Here is a 19,401-nt window from a genome sequence, read left to right as displayed (position 1 = left end):
ATCTATCTATCTATCTATCTATCTATCTATCTATCTATCTATCTATCTATCTATCTATCTATCTATCTATCTATCTATCTATCTATCTATATATCTACCCACCTATCTATCCATCTATCTGTATATACCTGCTATGATCCCAAGTCCAACACTTCAACCACCAAGTACACATACATATTAATAACTCCACAACTCCATATTTATACCTCTGACGCCGGATGTACATCCACCCCCCTACATCCACTCCCCCGTACATGTATACACACACAGAACACAACAAAGTAAATGACTGAATGAATGACTGAATGAATGACTGAATGACTGAATGACTGAATGACTGAATGACTAAATGAATGAATGAACGAACGGATGAGTGCAGGTGTCTATGCTATGCTAGGCCAGGCTACAACTACGATCCTATCAATCTCATCAAAACCTAGCAGAAATACTAAAATTACCAAAAAGAAAAAAAACTCAATTTGAGACAGCCATATCCGGCGTTCGCCGTCAGATGCGAGTTAGCTATATAGAGTAGAGTACACGGACAGAGACAGAGACAGAGAGAGAGAGAGATAGTGTGTGTGTATGCGTGTATAAGAGTGTCAATATCCACGACTACGACTACGACTACGACCAGGACCACCACCATCCCCCAAGAAGTCGTACAACATGTTATGACAAAAAAAAAGATAAACGCAATATGCCATGCCATGTCAATCCACCGTACATGTCGCAAAAAATATTCATAACCCATGACCTCTTCCTCCGGTTCAGTCATAACATATTGAACGACCTATATCTCATCACCCTCATATCCACCGTCCGCCTTCGCCTCCCAGACCTCCTCCCACCGCAGCACCTCACTCCCCAAGTCCTCCTCGACCCTCATCCCATCCCGAACCACCCACGCCGCTCCAGCACCCACCGTGCCCAGCACCGCAAGCACCACCCACAGCGCCATATTTGCGCCAAACACACTATACTCATCGCTAACAAAGAACACTGCACCCGCAACCGCAACCGCCAGGGCGCGGAACAAGCCTGCCACATGCATCAGACCAACGACGGTGCCGGCGCTGAACGCGTCGGGCGCGGCGTTGAGCATCAGCAAAGAGACGAGGACGCTGGCGCCGCCGGCGAGGAGGTGTTTGACGAGCAGGCCGCCGATGCTGAGCAGGGCGACGAGCGAGGTGTGTGAGGCAGCGAGGGAAGCAAGTGCGGGAATCAGGATGTAGAGAAGTGGAAAGCACATGCTTGCGCGACGGTAGGGGGCTAGGAGGCCTGATTTGCGGACGAGGAGGGGAATTGTGTATGTGAGGGCGATGCCGGCGACGGCACGGGCGACGAGCACGATGGCGCCGAGGTAGGTGCATGGCATGCCCATGCCGCCGTGCTGTGAGGAAGAGTGGCCGAGGTGTGGGAGGAGGACGTCAAAGGTGGAGCTGTGCAGGGAGAGAATGGAGTAGGAGGAGAGAAGACTGATGAGCGAGGGAGCGCTGAGGAATTGGTTCATGGAGATCGGGGCTGCGGTTGGGATGTCGGATTCGACGATGCGGACGGAGGCAGTATCGCTTTCGGAGTCGCTTTCTTGACCGAGGAAAGCGGCCTTCTCGCAGTCAAGCTCGTTGACGTCGATTTGTTGCTTCTGCTTAGGGAGGGTTTCTTGGAGAGTGAGGCAGGCGAATATGGTGATGGCGAGTACCGCCGTTCCACATGCGATCTGGCCACTCAGAGTGGGGAAGCGCTGCCATATACTCCCGCTGTGCTCGACGCTCTTTGCAACCATGCCTTGTACGACCGGCCCAAAGCTCCCTACGGCCGCAACGATTGGTAGTCTTGCGACATTCTTCGCTCGTTCCTTGGGGTTCAGGCTGAGGTCCGAGATCATAGTCAGGGCTACGACGAGGACTGAAGAGCTGACGAGACCAGCCATGAAGCGTACAGCGGCGCAAGAGACAAGATCGTTTGCCAGCCCCATGACAATGCAGCAGAATGTCATGCCAACAAGACCACCAATCGCAACTGGGCGACGGCCGATTCGATCTGAAAGGAACCCCCAAAATATACCAGCAGTACCACCAAAGAAATATGCACAGTCGAGAATTGAGCGGAGATAAGAAGAGGAGAGGTTACCACAGAAGTCGTCGGACTCGATGAGCATCTTCAACTGCGGTTGTAGGCTCGAGGACATGATGCTATTGGATGTTAGTCTTCTGTTAATGTCACAACTCAGCATACTAAGTAAGAGAACTTACGCCTCTGCAAGAAAGACCACATATATGACCAATAGCTGCCTGTGCTTGTTCATCCTCTGGCCACCCAGCAACTCATTCTCGATCTCGTTAAGCTCCATCTCCATCTCCTCCTCCTCTTCGATCTTTAGGTCCAATTTGTCATACCGCGCGAGCTCTTTGACGGGTATCAGGCTTCGCTGCCGTCTGTGAAATCCAAGCATATTGATATGTGAAGTCTTTGCTTTTTCTGCCGGTAGATAGTTACAGTATTATAGCGGAGTGTAGTGGCGTAAATGTACTCGGATCGTAGACGATATCCGATCAAGAGAGTGTGTATGAAACCGACCAGCGATTCCAAGCTGAGAGAGCGAAGGTGTATGTCGACTTGAGTATGTCGAAGGACGTCTGTCTTTAGTATATAATTGTGTATATAGCGTCAAAAGGTTGCTAGTGAGCGTATGTTTCCCTCTTCTCGCAAATGATCTTTAATGATAGTGGTAGAAAGCAAACAGAAGAAACAATGAACAATTCAATGTCGAGCCTACAACCTCATGGTCGAAGGTGCAGAGATGACATGAAAAGGTCCAGTGTTACCTGATGCTCAGTCCGGAATGATGCAAGTGCTGCAAAGGAGTGGATCTGCAGTGTCTTGTTAAGGGCCAGGATCGGAGTAGTCGTCCAGGTCGTCGGGCTCAATAAGAGGAAAGCAAAGAGAACAGGAATAGAACAGAATAGCCGAGACAGAGGCCTCGCACAATTGATGATGAGGTCGACGACGAGGTCCTCGAGGAGACGTGGGCGAGGAGAAGAGCTCTGATGGCTCCACTGATCTCGTCACCCGCTCTGAGTGGTAATAGTCTTCATATCGCCAGGAGAGCAGTGCTTCACGCTATTCCATTATCAGTTAAGCCTATCAGCGCTCTCTGGGTTGTGCTAGCGTCACCCGTCCAGGTTGTGGGTCTGATTGGTTGAATATCTTCATATCAAGCCTCACGTGACATGCCAATGTATTGCGCGCGCCAGAGTGTGCCAGATTTACAGGGGCAGTCTGAACGTTGACAGCCAATGAGAGACTTGCAAGGCAGTAATAGTCCAGGGCTCAATTGAGGGTCAGGCACGAGTCCACTTTATCTCGACGTGATATCCCTGAATGACTGGACAAGGTCCACTCCCTTGGTTCACGGGGTCTAGGGAGAGGGAGAGAAGATAGGAGAGAGAGCGAGAGAGAGATATTACTCATATGCTCAATGGTGGTGCGAGATCTGCTGATGACGGACACCGATACCAATGCGGACATAATGCCTTCTTTGCACGACCTCAAACGGTGATATCCTCCCACCTAAGCTTCCCATGCAAGTAGCAAGTAGCATTCATCCATGACACGGTCCTACTAATCACTGTACCGTACTGAAATTCGGAATCGAATCCAAGAGCCGCCCATCCAAAGGCGGTGAGTGAGCGTCCACATCCAAGCCCCTCATATCCTCAAATGCATACGCCAGGACCCAGCGCCAGCATAATCTAACCACCTAGGGCTGTCGGCACGAAAGAGGTGGCGCCAAGGCGCGTTTCACGAGCCTCCTTGACCTCCTCTCTAAGTAGATAGCCCGCTTTTCGAGACTGTATGTTGGTAAGTTAGCCAAGTTAGCGCGCGCCGACCTGCAAGGAGAGGAGTTGTGATCGTCTTATATGCATTGTTAGGACATATTTTCAGGGCTGAATCTGCACAATGCACGGAGACGGAAGGAGTTGCGCGTGTGTATTACGCAGTAGTGTTGTAGAGTGACGCGATAAACAGTTCCACGCCTCGTTATGTCTTGTCCATCCAGACTCCATAATTACTCGACTAAGCCGACACAGTCTTGCGGGATTTGCCTCTTGCGATGTGCGGCAGGATGAGGGGGCTGACCAGACGACTCGCCAGAGATGTTGGTCTTCAACTTCACCACTGGTCCGTTCCAGAGATCCCCATTCATACGTAATCATTAATAGCTTTTGACACACTCATGTCCGTCTCCGTTCGTATCAGGAGTAGGCGAATATACAATTTTCAACTACGAACTTTCCTCCCGTGCGCAGAAGCGCACCCATTCTGTTACAGGCTCTGCTGATCGCCATCGCGCTTGTTCGCGCCGCTCCCGTCTAGAAGTAGAAAACGCGCACAGATCTAGGTTCCAAATTCAGATCCCTTTGCCCATCTGAAACATCGCTAGGTCGCACTCGGCGCGACATGCCCTTGCATACTCAAGGACAAACAACTTGGGGAAAGCTCCCGAGAGACAACAACAAATCCCTACGACGCCGTGCTAATGACTAGGAACACGAGAAAATACAATTAAAGTCCAATGAAAACATACAGAGAATTAAAGTAGTAGGTTGAAGGAACGGCTGCGGAACTTTTTGATGGAAGATGTGTCACGTCTTCTTCTTGATTTTGCCAAAAAGCCGTCCGATTAGGCTTGATCGCGGGCTGTTGTTGGAGAAAGGGCTGTGAGACCCGTCCACGTCACTGGTAAAGGCAGGGAGTGCCTCGAGCGCCAGAGGATCTTTGGATGGGGCTTGCGACGAGTATCGCCACCCGTATAATTCTTCTTCGTTCGCACGTAGATCCGGTCTAGTGAGCGTCATTCGTAGAGTCATCTCGCGCGCTCCCGAAAATAGATCCTGCTGAGCATCTTGCGGGTATGGCTTTAGATTGGGCCATGACGGTGGAAGCCCACTTGAATCGAGGGAGGAAAAGTTGGATCGCCCGCCATGACGGAATCCAAGATGGGCAAAATCGGAAGGTGTAACAGGGCTGTCAAGGTCTCCTTCCGTATCTGCTTCGCTTCTTGCTGATGCGCGGTCTGACTGGTCGCCAGCGTAAGATTCCATGCAGGATAGAACCTCATCGCGTAGAAAATTGGCAACATCGTAGCTGACTAGACCACTCGACACGGTTTCTACCTTGCTTGGAGCTGGTTCCTCGGTGTGTGTCGACGGAAAGCCAAACTCAATTGCCTCGTCGAATTTCTGTGCGGATCCGAGATATGTCTTGAGTTTCTGTCTGGCATCGGGATCCTGATAGTGTTTTGCTGGACCATCCACTGAAGTTCTACCGGTGTCCAGTAATGCAGGCATGGCGTGAGATTGTGCGCGAGGTCTCAGAAGAGGTCGTCTCGAACCAAATGATGATTGTACAGACGGCGTCGATGATGTAGATTGACGGAGAGGGCTCAGCGTCACGCTCGTGCTCGACATGGTTCGACGCATGGAGCTGCGGCGAGGCCGTTGGGTCATGACTTCCGGAGATGGGGCCATGGCGTCGATACACACCAATTCGGAATTGTCTTTGGTAAAGCTGTCTTTCCGGAGCAAGTGGGAAGAGTGACGGTTGGTTAGACAGCCGCGTTTCTCCGAAAGTGGATCAGATTCGTAGTCAAGATCGCAGTCGTGATGTCGTTCCACAGCAGTAACCGGCTGGCCAGACTTCTCGTTCAGGTGATCAAGGTAATATGTATCCAGGCCGCCAGCTAGCAAGACTTGTTCCTCGCGAGAGAATTGTTGACGACGGACTTTTTCAGGAAGAGACAAGAACCACTGAGCCTCAGCGTGGGAGATGGTGCAATCTCGTTGTAATGAGTGCGACTTCCGTACGCGTGAATTGCCTCTTTGGGTCCAGGGACGAGGTCGGCTGGTGGTGGGAGATGAGGTTTTTGTAACAACAACGGGACCAGGAAACCGAGCCAACGGCCGCGACTTTGTTTGCTGCTGCTGTTGAGCGGTGTGCTCTGCAATTCTCAAACGCTCCAGAGAGGAGAAATATTTTCGCCTACAGGAAGAACGTGAGTGAATGTTCCGGTGCAGCAAAGGGACGGAGATTGGGAATTTTTCTGGACGGGCGAGGGGCACGTTGCAAGGGGTGCAGCGACGATCTCGCAGCCCCCTCAGAGACGCTCAATTGCAACGGCGTGATGCAGCAGCTATTTTAGCCAGCACACACGGAACACGACGAACATATGCGGTGCAGAAGCGGAGATGCTGACTCGTTTGAGGTCTAGGGGCAACGGCAGAATCCATGAACGGACTTGGTGTAGAGCGGGCGCAACGCGAGAGCGGGAGCCAGAGGTGATAGTGACGGACAACGGTGCAGGTGCAGGTGCAGGTGCAGATGGTTGGAATGCATGGAGAATGCTCGTAGTGGTAATAATGATGATAATAATAATAGTAATAGCGTGGAAATGATTACTTACTGGATAGAGGGTGGTAGAGCCTCATATTCGGCCTCTGTCAACAACGCTGGCTTGCTCATGGCGGAAGAGTTCGGCCAGCCCCGCTTGGGAATTCGGATGGTGACGTTTGGTCGAGCTCGTGGACGCGTCCGGTTCTTTTCTTGAATCTCGAGTTCTGGTGGCGTCCGTGGCAGTTGTTTTTCCAGTCGAGAAGAGGGAGCTGGCGTCGCACTGGAAGCAAGCAGAGGTCGAGGCGGTGCGGGTGATGGTGATGATGATGATGTTGATGATGATGCTCCGGATAATGATGAGGAAGGGAGACGCGAAGATGATATAGTCATAGCTGGAGCTTGTCGCGGAACAGCAGCGGCTGCCACCATAGCTTCTGGAGATTCCGGCAGCAAATCGACCACGATGACTGGGCCTGGCATGGCAGATAAGCGTGGACTGACAGGGAAGTGAATAGACATGTGGTATATGGAGTTTGGCGCATCCAAGGGATGATGCCGTGTGAAACGGTGGACCGGGTGTCGAATCGAGAAAAGGTTTTACGCCAAACTCATACCTTTTCCACCACCGTGACCTTGTGAAGCCAAAATCAGAAGGGATATTGTGTCTGAGCCCTTTGGATACACAGAAGGGTCGTGTTTGACGTTCCAGTGTGTTGTTGCAAGCAGCGTAAACAGCTTGGTGCGAATAGTCAATGCCCCGCCAGCGTGGCAAGATGCGTAGAAGCAATGACGGAGAAAAAGAGAGTGGATTGATGGAGTGTTCCAGGACAATTAATAGCGGAAAAGATTTAAAATGCAAGATTGTTGCATTTGCGAAGCGGTCGAGGAAATTTAACAGACAAAAAGAGGCAGAAGACAAGGCTCCTTTCCGAGTCTGTGTGTATGAGTGTGTATGTGCGTGCTGTCTGTGTGTAGACACAAATCAGACAACACAACACCGCACAGCACTGCCGAAAATAACACTTGATACATACTAGGCGCCTCCTCCACTGTGTAGTGAAGAAGTGGGACCTACTGGCTCTGTTACTTGTTGACAAGGCTCAGCGTGTAATTGGATTGTTGGCCATGATCACCACTACCTACTGCCGCCGTGGGATTCACGGTGATTCCACTAAAGGAGGAAGATCCATAATCCATTCCATAATTCCATCACCCCATCGTCCCATCAATCCATCCATCATCGTCCAACACTCTCCATTTTCTGAACCTCTCCGTTCCCATCATCCCCACGCACATCCCAACCAGAGCCCGCCAACGCTGCCAGTCAGGTCCAGCTACATGCACCGTCGAGCCGCCAGCTGACTACGCCAGCTCTCTGCAGTGATCCATCTCAGCCTTCTCGGCCCCTCGCAGTCGGAGACGCCCAGAATTCTCTGATCCTTGACTCTTGTCCCTTGATCCTTGACCCTTGATGCTCGATGCCTGGATCCTGATGACCAGGAACAGGGGCGATGGAGCATGTGAGATGTTGCAGACGCGCTTCAATGCTGACGGCTCCATCCCCTTCGGACAGCAGCACCAGCCATTTGCTGGCTACCCTTGTCTTGCTACTTTTTGCACACATATCACAGTATGTATGCCTTTTGCGGAACACGACTGACTACACTGCTTTCAAGGCGACCCCAAGACTCGAGTGCATGGACAGTGTCGATAGACAGTCGCATAGTCCGTCATGCGGGGCGGGGGCCGAACATTTCTCGTATCCTGATGATGCTTACCTCTCCACATCTCCAGCTCCAGCTTCAGCTTCAGCTTCAAAATCCGAATTCCATTCCAGCTTGACACGATGGACGGCACAGTACTCCGTACCATGGCTCACCACCACGTATCTACATGTTCTCTCTATCAGTTCGTGCTCAGCCTCACGTCGTTGCTGCAAGAAACTCGTCTCTTGAACCGCTCCATGCTCGCATGATGGACCCAACGCCAATCCGTCTAATTGCACAAATTCGTCCGCCTTCTTGCCGCAACAGCGTCAACTTCAAGCCTCAACAATCATCTACTGATCGTGTCGTGGCACGCTTCCAGAATTGTAAAGACATCAATGCCGGCCCTCAGCCCTCTTTCGGCACCGAGGCTCCGTGTGCCAATTATTCATTCGCATTCGCATCCTACATCTGGAACATCCAACCTGGCTACGAGTCATAACACACCCAAACAAACATATTCCTTTTCACTATAGATCTTCATTCGCCACTTGATCTAACCAACTTGCCGCCGTTGCCGCACACTATCATAACGTGTCGATTCTTCACGCCTCTTATCGTTCTAGTCCATCATCAGTATTACAGACTTGCAGCTAAAATAGCAGTGCTTGCTGAAAGGATCGTTCCAAACTTGCTACAACTCGCGACGAACGGGATCCGGGCAGTAGACCCACTTCGTATCCCGCTTGTAGCCAGGACTTAGAAGGATAGCCCTCCTTTCACGATATCCAGACTTTTTAAGGAAACGCCTACTCAATGTCTGTACTTCCATGCGAAACATGGCCGTGTAGCATGCCATCTGCTAATCGGAATGTCGACCAATTCCACTCACCTTGATATACCAAGCTCGCGCGACCAATGTTCCAGAAGGTGTCACATGGCTCGAGACGGATCAATAGTTCCCTTTGTCGTGGAAATTGTGATCTCGAGGAAACAGCCTTTACGCAATTGTTTCGGGAACACGATCTCACATGTCGTGCTCGAAGAAAGAACGACCTCCTGCAGGGTATCAGCACTTCAGATCTGGCAGATCGTACACTGGTCAGTCCTCGTTGCAGATTTGTAGACTAATCCATGGTACAGCCATCCTCTCCAGGTCAATGCGAGCAAGCTTATCTCCCAAAGCATCAATATAGCTAGCCATTATGGACTGTATTAGTGCCAATATAGGTCGGCATATAGGGCGGCATTTCGGATAACAGACTCGAAGCTCACCTTCGCGAATAGCATGATGCGGCAACGCCCGACAGTCGAGTGCATCTTCAAGATCACTCACTCCTGCTGCATCTTCGATTCACCGAAGCCGTCACTGACATCGCGTCATCGTGTGACGTGTCCAAGGCTCCAAGCAACACAGGTACGAAGTAGATAACACGCAAAAGGCAGCACATGTCATGACCAGGATACCCTCGCAGAGATATGCCTGGACCAAACTTTTTCACGTTCGTCGTGTAGACAGAGCTTCGTGGAACATTGAGTCGCAATGACTAGATTAGACTTTGTCTTCTCCACATCCGGGTGTTTCAGGTACTGTTTCCAGATCTATTTTTATGATATGGGATTTTCGTGCCGACACCAAACGTCAAAGCAGCACGAACCTTCCCGAGTCCAACCCCGAAAGAATTTTATAACCCAAACTTCAACCTGTCGCAACGGTAAAATCCATTTTGTCCGTGGCTCGACTCTCCAGGTCGTCTCTGGCTCGCGCAAAACTTGAATTTTTGCACATGCTTACCCCAGCGTCGATCTCCCTAGCTCAAAGTTTCAAACCTACCTCAGAGGGGCCTTTCCCCTCGCTGCACCGCCCACCCTAGGTATCCCTGTCTGCACCACCGCCACAATACCAACACGGAAAGACCCTTCGTCACCGCTGCCACCACCACGATCACAACTTGAATGTCGGGACTGTGATCTCCCTCCGTGTATGTCACCAGTTCGTCGTCACACGCTATGTACATCGTCGTCGCAGCAAACAAAACTTGGCTACCAAGCTGGCAATCCCGGGAAACAAATCCAAGCATATCTGCATAACGCAGGACTTCTCTGACCATTGATTGATGCATCAATCCATCCATCCATCCAGCCATCGACACCCACGATAACCAGAAACAGAAACGCCTGCACGATAACAGCTGCATTATACACGCTGGGCTAGCCGTTTCAGCAAACCGCCTCGCCATCCCATTGTATCGTATCCCCTCGTGTATCTTCCCGTATACGTTCATCTTTGCTTTTCCTCCTCCTCATACGCGTCTGTCTGGCTTTCATGAGCTGTTTCACGGACCGCACGGTACTGACGACACCGCATCGTCGGTATCGCACAGGGCATACGAAGTGCCATGACGACGACGCACCCGGGCTGCACGTGGTAAAAATGCTTGGCGACGGCGTGGCACTGATATGAGACTGATAGGATGGCCACTACTGATATCATAGCCAAGGGGCTGGCACCACTATCAAACACACCGCCCGCAGTGCACCGTGCGGCTCAGATCATATCTGCTCATCATCAGCCGTGTCGAAGACCGACAAGTCGACACGTGGACTTGAATGTATAGCCTCGAATACGCCGACATACCGCGTGCCAATGTTATGCCCAAGCCATGCCCTGCCCGTAGAGTAGAAGGCCATAGATCCAAGGTAAGCTACAACAAGATCGATAGAACGAGTCCTCAATGCTAGCTCTTTGCGTGACCATGGCGGCGATTATAGATCTGTCTATATACCATACATGTCTGTGTAGGTATATATATGACTGAATAGTGAGCTAGCTAGCTATTCAAACGAACCGAATCAATACGTTCCGCTGATTGATATGGGTATTGGTGCTATACATACTAGCTAAAAGAAAGAGGGTGATGAATTGGGTGATGGAATAGATAGATGTAGCTTATGTAGTAGTCCATACATGAGTCTTCTATCTTCGACTTCCATCATCCAAGTCATGTCTATACTGCCGTTTTGTAGTATCAAAGCTATTAAGAGTACATATAGATATTCTATCGAGCTACTAGTCGTTGAATGATATAAAAAAGCGCATTCGAACTCCTAATAAACCCGTTTTTCCTTTTTTTCTTGGAGAGAAATATGTTAGAAGCTTTGACATTAGACCTGATTTAAAGAAGCTAATAATTATACACATACGTTTTCTAAATCATAAGTTTGTCGAAATAGTAAGATTTATTTTATACTTGGTATTATGCTTTTTTTCCTTTGGTTTCGTGGAGTAGGATCTACTCTCTCACTCACTCACTCACTCTCTCTCTCTCTCTCTCTCTCTCTCTCTCTCTCTCTCTCTCTCTCTTCGAGTGCCTAGTCAAGATTAGATTAGACAAGGTAAAAGTAGATCACATCCCACCCAAATCTCAAAACGACATATACATATATACATATATACATCCAGAGTAGCAGTAGTTCAACGCAAGAGCACACGGTCTTCCAACTAACTCAACCACGTATAACCCTAGAGTATAGTAGTATCCAGCGTATCGAAGTTAATAGATTACCTGAATAGTATATATATATATATCTCTCTCTAATAGAATCTACGATGTCTTGTAGGTAGATGCTATCTATCCACGTATATAGATATATATAGATCCTCCTACCTACTTATTGTTTTCGTGGCTTTAGGGACTGGGTATAATCTGCTTTGCTTGTTGTGCCTGGGTGCTTCTGTGGTGTTGGGAGGTGTCTGGCTTTTTGTGGACAGTGTGTGGGTGTTTGTGAGTGGGTGTTGTATGTGTAGTGGGTAGATGGGTGATGGCCTAGGGTAGTGTGTGGTGCTGTGTTTTGGGGCTGTTGGGTTTTTAGGTATGTGTATGTTCTGGGTATGAGTGTATGAGTGTATGGACTGATGGGAAATATATTGGTGTGTTATGGTATGCTTCGGTATGCTTCGGTATGCTATGCTATGCTATGCTACTATATACTACAGTACGCTCCACCGTTCCTCTCCATCTCCATCTCCATCTCAATCTCCATCTCCATCCTTCATACCATTCAATTCCTTCATTCATTCTACCCTACCAGCCTACCCCCCTACCCCCCTACCTCCTACCTATCCGTCTTCCCACATCCCCCTTTTCTCCCGCCGCCATATTCACCCCCGGAACATGCGCCAGACCATAGCCGGGACTATCCTCATACCCGACTGATCCTGGTTCCTGAAGCTGAGACGAAACCTGAGCCCGAGCCTGAGCCTGTAGCTTGAGCCTGAGACGAAACCTGAGCCCGAGCCTGAGACGAAACCTGAGCCTGAGTCTGAGCCTGAGCCTGAGCCTGAGCCTGAGCCTGAGCCTGAGCCTGATTCCGTCATCCAAAACACATCAAACACATCAACCAACAGCACACATCAACACACGTCAACATGTCGACGTGCCCACGAGCCACCGACTCGCGCTCTGCGAACAGAGAACGGGAACGGATTTGTACATTGATATCGGTACTATGCTGGCTCGATAGCAACAACAACAACAACAACAACAACAACAACAACAACAACAACAACAACAACAACAACAACAACAACAACAACAACAACAACACCACCACCACTACCAACGCACCCACCATATCTCAACACGTCCCAGAAATCCACAAATCCACAAACCCAGAACCCAAAAGCCCCAGAACCCCAGAGCCCCAGTAAACCAAGCAACCAAGACACGCCCCCCTCACAGCCCCATCACCACTATACCAAACATCACATAGTCCGTAACAGCGCCCAGAGGTCCTCAAGTACAGCGTCACAGAGTGTAGTATATCATGCAAGACATCTTTGTTCTCTCGCCACGGGGCAGTCAAAGAACAACATCAAAAGTCGCCATGGCCATCATGGACATCATGGACAGACGGAGTTGAGATGCGTACATACGTACATACATACATAAATACACATTATTGAAACAGCGTACACACATCCATATCCATACCCCCATCCACACACACATCCATGCATGCCCACACCCATCTACACACCAACACAGCCACACACACCCATCCACACACCCACACACACCCACACACACACACACACACACACACCCACACACACACACACACACACACACACACACACACCCACCAACACACACTCATCCACACACAACACACACACAATATCAAGTCAAAACCATCCCCCCCCCCAAAAAAAAAAGAGAAAAAAAGTTAAACATTAGAAACAAGGCGTATGTATGTGCATGTGCATGGCATGTATGCATGGGCATAGCGTATGTGCATGGCGGGCGTTCGACGCGTGACCCGGAAAGGGGGAAGGAAGGGGGGAGTAGGAGTAGGAATATGCAGGGTGCACGCGTGCGCGGTCTGTGCTTCTGCTTCTTGCTGCTGGTGCTTCTTGCTGCTTCTGCTCCTGCTCCTACTACTGCTACTGCTGGTGCGGTGACGTAACGTAACACCAAGCGAGGAGATGTGTGCGTACCTAGCTAGGTCTTTAATCTAGCGATGTTGTGGTCGGTTGTGGGAGGCAGGTAGCCCGTGGCTATTGCTGCTGCTGCTGCAGCTGCAGCGAGACGTATATCTGCTGGCTGGCCGTCAGGAAGGCATGACTCCAGATACCGCAGATGGACACAGGTCAAAGGCATTCTATCCTGCAGCGTACGGGGATGGGCAAGTATATGCGTATATCCCCGTGTTTCTTCCCCGTCGAAATTGTTCGACACGCGCGGGGATGCGGGTCAATCGATGCAATGCATGACATGTATGCATGAAAATGACATAGTCCGGTATTCTTTTCGACACGCTTCTACGCTCGCGCATCACGCTGCGTCCATGCCGCCAATGTCGTAGTAGTAGTCGTCGTCCAGGTCCTTGCGGCTCGGCAGCACCGGCTCCTCCAGGCCGACATCCTCATGTCTGACGTTCAACAGCCTGATCTTAAGGCCGTAGCCGCCGATCAGGTTGACGAGTTTGCTGGTGTCTGCCGTGATCGGTTGCTGGTTCAGCAGCATGAGCAGGCCGTCCAGCCACTCGGACGCCAGGGTGTGCGTCTTGGGATGGAGCTGCAACAGGACGGCTTCTTCTTGGCCGCCGACGCCGTCCGCGATGTAGCCGTGGATGGTAATCTTGGCAGACGTCGTGCTTGCTTGCGTGGGCGAGGCCGCGTCCTTGATGGTGGAGATGCTGGATGCGGTGTTTGGGGCCGAGGCGGAGACGTTGGAGACGACGGACGACACGATGGAGAGATCGACTACGCATTGTTAGCTGATGATACTACATATATTTCTTAGGGCGTCGGATAAGCGTACTCTTCTCCACAAGAGCGTCGAGTTGGGGCTTGAAGGTGGAGGCTGCGGAGAAGTCTGCATAGTGGAGGTAGCGCCTATTGTGCGACAGTCGGACGTATCGCCATGACGATGGAGAGCTTTTGTGGTGAAGGTATTGCTTCGTAATGGGCCCGCTGTCTGATGAGTAGTTGCTATGTTGCGGGAACCAGGAGCCCTCCAGGAGGCATCTGATCCTCTGCTCCTTGACAAATTGTAGCGCTTCGTGATTCAGCTCCTCACGTACTTGCCTGAAGATCCTGTCAGATTGCTGTTGAGTTATGGGTAGGCCAGAACATACCGCAAGTGATGTCCCCATGCATCCTCATATGTCAGCTCCAGAAGCTCCATTTGGAGTTCTCTCAGTCGTTGGCAATCGAAGCGTGCCAGCTCGTCCTCAACATCCTTGACTTCCATCACTCGCGGAGCCTGCCCGACGACCTGTTCAATCAGGATCCGCACAAGCTCTACGATCTTGTCAAAGTCCTCCACCTCTGCACTAGTGGCCTTCCATAGCCTCAGAAACGCATTCAAGCCGCTGGTATGTAGCCTTGACCAATGTAACAGGAGCGGTCTGAACAGCCTGTCAAAGTTGGCTCTCGATTCTAGATTGTAGCGGCCCTCATCCGCCTCCGCTTTCTCGGCCTCAAAGTGTTCGAACAGCACCGCAGTCACGGACAGGCTCGCTCTTGCAAGTGGGCACCTTCTCTCAACTTGCTCTGTTGCCTGCTCCAGCAATATCTTCTGGAAGCCATCTTCGTTCTTGTAGACGTAGTCAGTCAGGTCCATGAGACCAAGAAAGCCTGTGGAGCCAAAGTCTTCTTGCGGCGCTTCCGTCTCGAACCCTAGCCTTCGCCATTTCTCTGTCTGGTTCTTCTGACTGTCGTTGGAGTTGTCTGGCACTTCCGCGTGCCCAGCATTACTGGCAATGTGTATGCCACGCAGCGCCCTACGATGATCGGCCTTTTCTAGATCTACGGCTTCCTCCCTCCATTTACGGAGTAATATCTTGGTCAGGGACTGAAATTCCAGAAGTGGATGGGCCAGATCCTGCACAGCAGAGCTCTGCATGAGCCCATACACGGACTTGATCACACCAAGCTCTTGTAGTTGCTTGATGAAGCGCGGCCACTCCGTATCAGCCTCATTCCTGACAGCATCTCTCATCAACGAATTGATCAATTGTAGGGAGTTTGCACACAGCGCGTGGTCGGCCGACGAGATCTTCTCGACCAGCATGGGAAGGAATTGTGGATGGAGATCGATGGCAGGTTTGAGCCTCTGGAACCCAGAAGAGCCCGTGGAGGCACGTCGACTGTGGGGATTCGAGACTATCGCAGCAAGGACAGACATGGCACCGCGGTTCACGTTTACGAGGGGTTGCGCGACAACGAGCTCGACAATCTAGGAGCAAGCTTCCGATCAGCACAACAACTAGCAATTGACCGAGTGACGAGGCGACTCACGCGTGTGATTAGATCATCTGAAACCGCCTCCCACCCTTTGTCTAGCTCTAGCATCCTGGACAACGCTGTGAGCGTGTACGCGAGGGTGTTTCCTGTCGAGCGTAGCGCAAGAGCCCGTAGTCTGGGAAGTCCGCCTTCGGCGATGAGCACGTCTGCAAACGACGGGTCACCAATCGCCGATTGAAGCTTGAAGACTGCCATTTTGCGCACCGATTCTTCGTCGCTGCCGAGTCGCTCGACGAGCTCATAGATATTGACACCCTCCATGGCCAGGGGGTGGGGAGGAGTGCCGATCGCTGGGTGGCTTTGCTGATGGTGATGATGATAAAAGAATGGAGTAAGTGAGGTATTTTCAGAATGATTCAAGAACAGAGAGGCACAGACGGGAATAGTTTAAATTCGCGAAACCAAAAGGCGATCTAGTTCACGGCCCGGCAGGCTTCTTCATTGGCGAAGTTATGAAAGTTTAGGAGTGGACCTCGCACATAGATAGCTTCAGTCTTGGCATTCACGCGCATGAAACGCACAAGCCCTTGTTTCAGGGCCGGCTAGCTAGGAACGGTCGCGTCCCCACCCAATGTGCCAAAAACGGTTCTCACGTTGTGGCCGTCGATCTGCGACCTATATCACAACAGTCATAGCTATAACAGAAGCGCACACGGACATTCAAGGGGGCTTGGAAGTAATGATTACAAGCTTTTCATTATGGCAAGACTGCGGTAACTATCGCCGCAGACAGGTCGTGATATATGTCGTAGATTCTCTTCGCCAGGCCCCGATATCGCGTCCCGGCAGAGTATATGCATGCTGGTATCACCACATACATCCAGAACGCCGCGCCAAATCGCCAAATCCGGGCAGTGAAGCTCATCGGATGTACTCCACAAAGATGCCACCATCGTTGATATTCACACAAAATTTGACTTTTTGAGTCATTAGTTTCTCCAGCCAACGTTCCATATAACGTGGGCAATGTCACGAGCGGTGTTGACAGTCTCGACCACACGCCCCAATATGCCGTTTCCCGGATCCATACCTTCATCATCCTCGTAGGGCATGAACATGCCTGATTCAGTCCGTCTAAGACCAGCCGCCTCGCGAAGGTCGCCGCCTTGCCTCGATACTAAAGGGCCACCGTTGTTGAAGGCGCTCGATGGTTCCCATGCCATATCGTCATCGTCATCATCCTCTGGAAGAAGAAAATTCTTTGACGAGTTCGAAGGGCGTAGAGTCTCTTGCGAGGGTGATGGGGATATTTTGCTGGATTTGTACATCCCAAAAGAATGTACAGTGGTCTGCTGAGTGACGTCAGGAGAATCTGTCCGATACTTTAACGTAGTCGGTTCCAGCTTTTCAATAATCTTGGTGTCGCCATTGAAACTGCTCCGTGAATTATTCCTAGACAGTATTTTCTTCTTGTTTGACGCTTTCATCATGACGAGATCATCGTCGGAAGAATCGTCGTCTTGCGGCGGCCAGTTGTCTTCTTCCTCATCGTACTCGCCGTCCTTGACATCTATAGCAATACACTGCTCGACTTTGTCGTCGAAGCGAATATGTCTCTTCTCGCCTTGATCAGGTGTCTGCAAACCTGACGATGATCGGGATGATATGGAGCTAGTCGCGTCTCTGCTTGCAGGTTTCGATGAAGATGAAGATGACACAAAATCAGAGCAAGCTCGAACGAAGCCGGGTCGAGGAGCTCTTAGAGAGGAACCAGCTTTCTGCTGAGCTTGAACGCAGGCCGCAGCTTGTTTGACCAGGGAAGACGCCGATAATGATTTTTGCAGCATTAGCTCCGAGACACTTCGTTTCTTCAGGATTGGCTTCTTAGCAATGAAGGAGTTGTTCTTAGAAAGCCGACTCGCTGGCTCCGAACTTTGAGATGGGTAGCTTCTGTTTGGCGCGGTTTGCAATGGGCCATATAGCCATGTTACGTCACAGTCCTTTAGCCTGTGGTACTTTTGTCAGATATGTCAAGATCGAGTGCCCAAGGAGGTAAACTTACCAGTTGAGAGTCTCTGGGGAGACAGTCTTCAGATTGTGCTTTGATTTTGCCCAGGTTCTCCACGATGCATTCTCCAACCGAGAACGCTCTCCGTATACTTTACGCTTGGACACGATGTGCCTCCAAGATGCAGCTATGTCCTCCTCGTCCCAATTATGAGAGAGATAGTCGACATGCTGTGACGGTTCAGGTCGAACTGCCGTATCGTCCTCTGCAGTCGGATGCTCATCCGGTGTCACCGAACTTGGGGGCCCGCTGACGTGACTAGAGTCCAATTCGACAGACTCTTCTTGGTAATCTTCCTTGGAAGGCTCACTTTGGAAGTCGTAGCTAGGAAAGGAGATTTCGTCATCCTCAACATCGGCATCGCAATCGTCGCTTTGCGTATACAATGACAGGCTACTTGCGGGTGTTGAGCTAACGGACGAGTCGTCCGGGGTATCGAAGCGAGAGACACGAGGCGAAGAGTGACCCGACGATAAGAGCGAATGTGATATGATGTCGTTGTGTTCGACAGGTTGCGGTCGTGATTTTGGAGAGTATGAGCGTGGAGAATTGGAGAACAGTGAAGTCTGAGAGGGCGACGAACGGCGGAGGGGCGAGGGAGCAAAGTATGACTGAGCATCAGGAACTGCCGAGAGTACTTCAGCCATTCTGTGATGCGGGATTGAGTGTGGTGGATCGGATGGTGCGGCGAGTGGTGGTTCCGCGAGTTTTCGTGGTGATTTGTAGACCCAGTATCCCCTCCTCCTCCTTTACCACCAAACTAGCATGCGATTCCGAGCGTCAACATCAACGTCTTAAACGGCGGCGCGACAGTGAGAGAGAGGATTTGCCGAAACCGGGAGTACTCGTTACGGTCGAGGATGTGTGTGTGGAGAATGGCAAGGTGCGTGTGTGGGTGCTGGAAATGCAGAGGGGAGCGAGAGTCCGAGGGAATGGGCGGGAGGTCAAGTGAAGTGTGAAGGAAGAAAACCGGATGTGTGGTACAAGTTAGAGTGTTGGAGGCGTTGATGATGGAGCGAGTGACGAGACAGGAATAGTGTTTGGTAAAGGACTTTCAGGGTCCCGGTAATAGCGAGTGCAGAGTCGAGAGGAGATTGAGGCTTGAGCAATGGGCAGCAAAGAGTCGGTGGACGAAGCGAGGAGTGTGAGTGGATGGTTATTGGGTTGTGTGGGAGTGAGTAGGATGGGAGGTTGACAATTGCGGGGTGCGGCTGCCGTGTCCGGCCGAGGTGAGTGAGAGGTGTTTAGATGTAATAGTGTAATTGTATGTCGGTTTGTGGCGGAAAGGGTTCGTTCAGAACAATATCATCAGAAGAGGGAAAGAGAGAAGAAAGTTTGACTGCGGCCAAGGGGCGTCGTCAGTGTTTGAGCTGGAGAAAGATGATCAGGAGATGAGGTTCAGAGCAGTGGGCAAGTCATTCATTAGTGAAAAAGGAAGAGTTCCGGCCGTTTTGATCGCGGTGTGGGCCGTGACAGGG

At 50.9% G+C, this 19,401-nt stretch overlaps 5 protein-coding genes across 5 annotated transcripts; 1 reads left to right on the top strand and 4 right to left on the bottom strand.

Moving 5' to 3' along the window:
* Nucleotides 1-793: 793 nt before the first annotated feature.
* EJ05DRAFT_489505 (MFS general substrate transporter) lies at nucleotides 794-2,455 on the bottom strand (the record flags this gene model as incomplete). Its single annotated transcript, XM_033745797.1, has 2 exons — nucleotides 794-2,195; nucleotides 2,256-2,455. The coding sequence occupies 2 exons, from the start codon at nucleotides 2,453-2,455 to the stop codon at nucleotides 794-796; spliced, it is 1,602 nt and encodes a 533-aa protein (XP_033596730.1).
* Nucleotides 2,456-4,434: 1,979 nt separating this feature from the next.
* Nucleotides 4,435-7,031, bottom strand: EJ05DRAFT_154868 (uncharacterized protein). The gene is made up of 2 exons (XM_033739360.1): nucleotides 6,467-7,031; nucleotides 4,435-6,045 (listed from the first exon to the last, which is right to left on the bottom strand). The coding sequence occupies exons 1-2, from the start codon at nucleotides 6,913-6,915 to the stop codon at nucleotides 4,650-4,652; spliced, it is 1,845 nt and encodes a 614-aa protein (XP_033596729.1). The 5' UTR covers nucleotides 6,916-7,031; the 3' UTR covers nucleotides 4,435-4,649.
* Nucleotides 7,032-11,712: 4,681 nt separating this feature from the next.
* Nucleotides 11,713-12,875, top strand: EJ05DRAFT_489503 (uncharacterized protein; the record flags this gene model as incomplete). The annotated part of the gene is made up of 5 exons (XM_033745796.1): nucleotides 11,713-11,719; nucleotides 11,751-11,887; nucleotides 11,976-11,981; nucleotides 12,371-12,592; nucleotides 12,627-12,875. The coding sequence occupies 5 exons, from the start codon at nucleotides 11,713-11,715 to the stop codon at nucleotides 12,873-12,875; spliced, it is 621 nt and encodes a 206-aa protein (XP_033596728.1).
* A 1,064-nt stretch (nucleotides 12,876-13,939) lies between these two features.
* Nucleotides 13,940-16,176, bottom strand: EJ05DRAFT_504370 (uncharacterized protein; the record flags this gene model as incomplete). The annotated part of the gene is made up of 4 exons (XM_033747561.1): nucleotides 13,940-14,370; nucleotides 14,429-14,694; nucleotides 14,745-15,847; nucleotides 15,910-16,176. 4 exons carry the CDS (start codon nucleotides 16,174-16,176, stop codon nucleotides 13,940-13,942), a joined length of 2,067 nt encoding a protein of 688 aa, XP_033596727.1.
* Nucleotides 16,177-16,844: 668 nt separating this feature from the next.
* On the bottom strand, nucleotides 16,845-18,570 carry EJ05DRAFT_489501 (uncharacterized protein; the record flags this gene model as incomplete). The annotated part of the gene is made up of 2 exons (XM_033745795.1): nucleotides 16,845-17,862; nucleotides 17,918-18,570. The coding sequence occupies 2 exons, from the start codon at nucleotides 18,568-18,570 to the stop codon at nucleotides 16,845-16,847; spliced, it is 1,671 nt and encodes a 556-aa protein (XP_033596726.1).
* Nucleotides 18,571-19,401: the final 831 nt, after the last annotated feature.

This window comes from Pseudovirgaria hyperparasitica (assembly GCF_010093815.1).
Source record: "Pseudovirgaria hyperparasitica strain CBS 121739 unplaced genomic scaffold EJ05scaffold_17, whole genome shotgun sequence".
NCBI lineage: Eukaryota > Fungi > Ascomycota > Dothideomycetes > Acrospermales > Acrospermaceae > Pseudovirgaria > Pseudovirgaria hyperparasitica.
This window is presented reverse-complemented; position numbering and strand designations above follow the sequence as displayed.

Bases quoted from the DNA above. Each gene is read 5' to 3' on its own strand.
- EJ05DRAFT_154868 (XM_033739360.1), bottom strand. From the start codon at position 6,915: ATGTCTATTCACTTCCCTGTCAGTCCACGCTTATCTGCCATGCCAGGC. The intron at 6,046-6,466 runs GTAAGTAATCAT...TTCTTCCTGTAG, and splicing joins GCTCTACCACCCTCTATCCA to GCGAAAATATTTCTCCTCTC.